The sequence below is a fragment of the Etheostoma spectabile genome, chromosome 1 (assembly GCF_008692095.1).
Source record: "Etheostoma spectabile isolate EspeVRDwgs_2016 chromosome 1, UIUC_Espe_1.0, whole genome shotgun sequence".
Taxonomy (NCBI): Eukaryota; Metazoa; Chordata; class Actinopteri; order Perciformes; family Percidae; genus Etheostoma; species Etheostoma spectabile.
Genome location: NC_045733.1, coordinates 24,447,257 through 24,448,929, shown reverse-complemented (window position 1 = coordinate 24,448,929; position 1,673 = coordinate 24,447,257). Strand labels below are relative to the sequence as shown.

The 1,673-nt window shown below is 37.2% G+C and overlaps 1 protein-coding gene across 4 annotated transcripts in view; it reads left to right on the top strand.

Annotated features, from left to right (window-relative positions):
• igdcc4 (immunoglobulin superfamily, DCC subclass, member 4) overlaps window positions 1-1,673 on the top strand; it is a 56,459-nt gene that overhangs the window by 46,800 nt on the left and 7,986 nt on the right. For all 4 annotated transcript variants that reach the window (XR_004331630.1, XM_032513403.1, XM_032513395.1 and 1 more), the window contains exons 15-16: window positions 43-213; window positions 405-539. Coding sequence is in view for 3 of the 4 variants with exons in the window: in XM_032513403.1 (XP_032369294.1) it covers window positions 43-213; window positions 405-539 (306 nt within the window). In the remaining variant the exon portion in view is untranslated. The remainder of the gene's footprint in view (window positions 1-42; window positions 214-404; window positions 540-1,673) is intronic.

Genomic DNA, 1,673 nt, shown 5'->3' with positions numbered 1-1,673 from the left:
TCTGTATTCTAAGTACTGACCCAGTCCTCTTATCTCCTTTAGGGCCCTCAACACCTCCCGAGGAGCTGCGGCTGAGCGCTCTGGACTCCTCCTCTGTGCTGGCGAGCTGGCGCCCTCCGCTGGAGCCTAACGGTATCATCATCAACTACAGGATCTTGTTCAGCGGGAACCTCAGCAAGCCTGAGCACTTGTGGGAAAACCTCTCTCAGGATGGTGGGTGGCACGACATGACTCTTCACCGCACTGAAAACCATTAATCACTGAAGTTTTAGCTCATAGTTGTATTCAGGTTACTATGTCAACTTACCCCTTTATTTTTAGAATCTTGTTTTTTTTTTCCATGCCTGAGTGAAGCTGTGATTTACGATGGGCCTTGACAATGTTTCTCTGTCTCTCTTTCTCAGGGAGCATTACCAGTGTGGAGGTCCAGGGTTTGTCCAGTGACACCCATTACTTTTTTAAGCTGGGAGCATCCACCGAGGTGGGGCCTGGGCCTTATTCACCTATAAAGGATGTTTACACCCCCCTTCAGAAATATGGTTTGTGTCAAATAGAACATATATAAGTGACATAATAAAAAGTAACAGTAGTCTTTAGAGCAATGGTAACAGTAATCATGGTTATGGTGGTAGTAGTTCAGAAAAGAGAGGCTGAAATGTGTGAATGGAAATCGACAGGAGTCAGAAAGAGAAAGGTTCTATTCTCAATGTCAGGAGAGTTTAAAGATCCAAAATGCTTAGTAAGAAAGGTAACACTTTACACTTTATTAGAGGCTGAGACATTTCTGTGGCTCAGGGCTGAAATATAAATCGACTACCAGGTAAATGAAGAGGAAATGTCACATCTCTTTTTTTTTTAAATGACTTCATATTCATTAAAAGTAATACTATTAATGTTACATAATTAATTGGCGGGTATTATTCCAACAACATGACTGCTGACTGTTATATTTGACCTCCAGTGCATTTAAAACTGAAGTAACATTGTTCATTTTCTTTTTGTTCTTTATTTTTAAAATTTTGTTTGCACAAAATATTCTCACAAGCAGATATGGAAGCAGATAAATTATAATAGCTTGACATTTAGAATCCACTGAATTTATTGTGAAATGTACGGATAGCATTGAGATATTTAACCATCTATTTGAATTTATGTAGTTGGGTCTACATTGGGTTCCCTTCATTGAATTGTTCCTTAGGTAATTTAATGTGATGCAATTTAAAAAACTTAAATGTTAAGTGTTTTGTTTATCATTTATATGTTTCTCAATTTTTAGTGATTTAGTGAAGATTTAAAAAAACATTCCAATTTAAACACCTAAACTACCCAATATACAGCTTCCTCTTGTATATTAGGTTAATGAGACACAGAACATATGAATGACAGAACATTACCAGACGTCTCATCAATTCCATTCAGACTTAAAGTTTTTGAAATTGCACCACTTTTTAACCTTCTGGACATGTCTAGAAGGAGAGATAAAAACCTGACATATTTAGATAAATGATGGTTTTGAATGTGAAATCTGTGAAGTGTGTGGTATTTACATTACGTTTTCAGTAGTGGTTAAATTACACAAATAGGTATTCAGTTGCTTCTATGGTTCAAATAATATGGCCACTTTTGCTTCCATCATAGCAACAAACACACAGACACACACACACACACACACA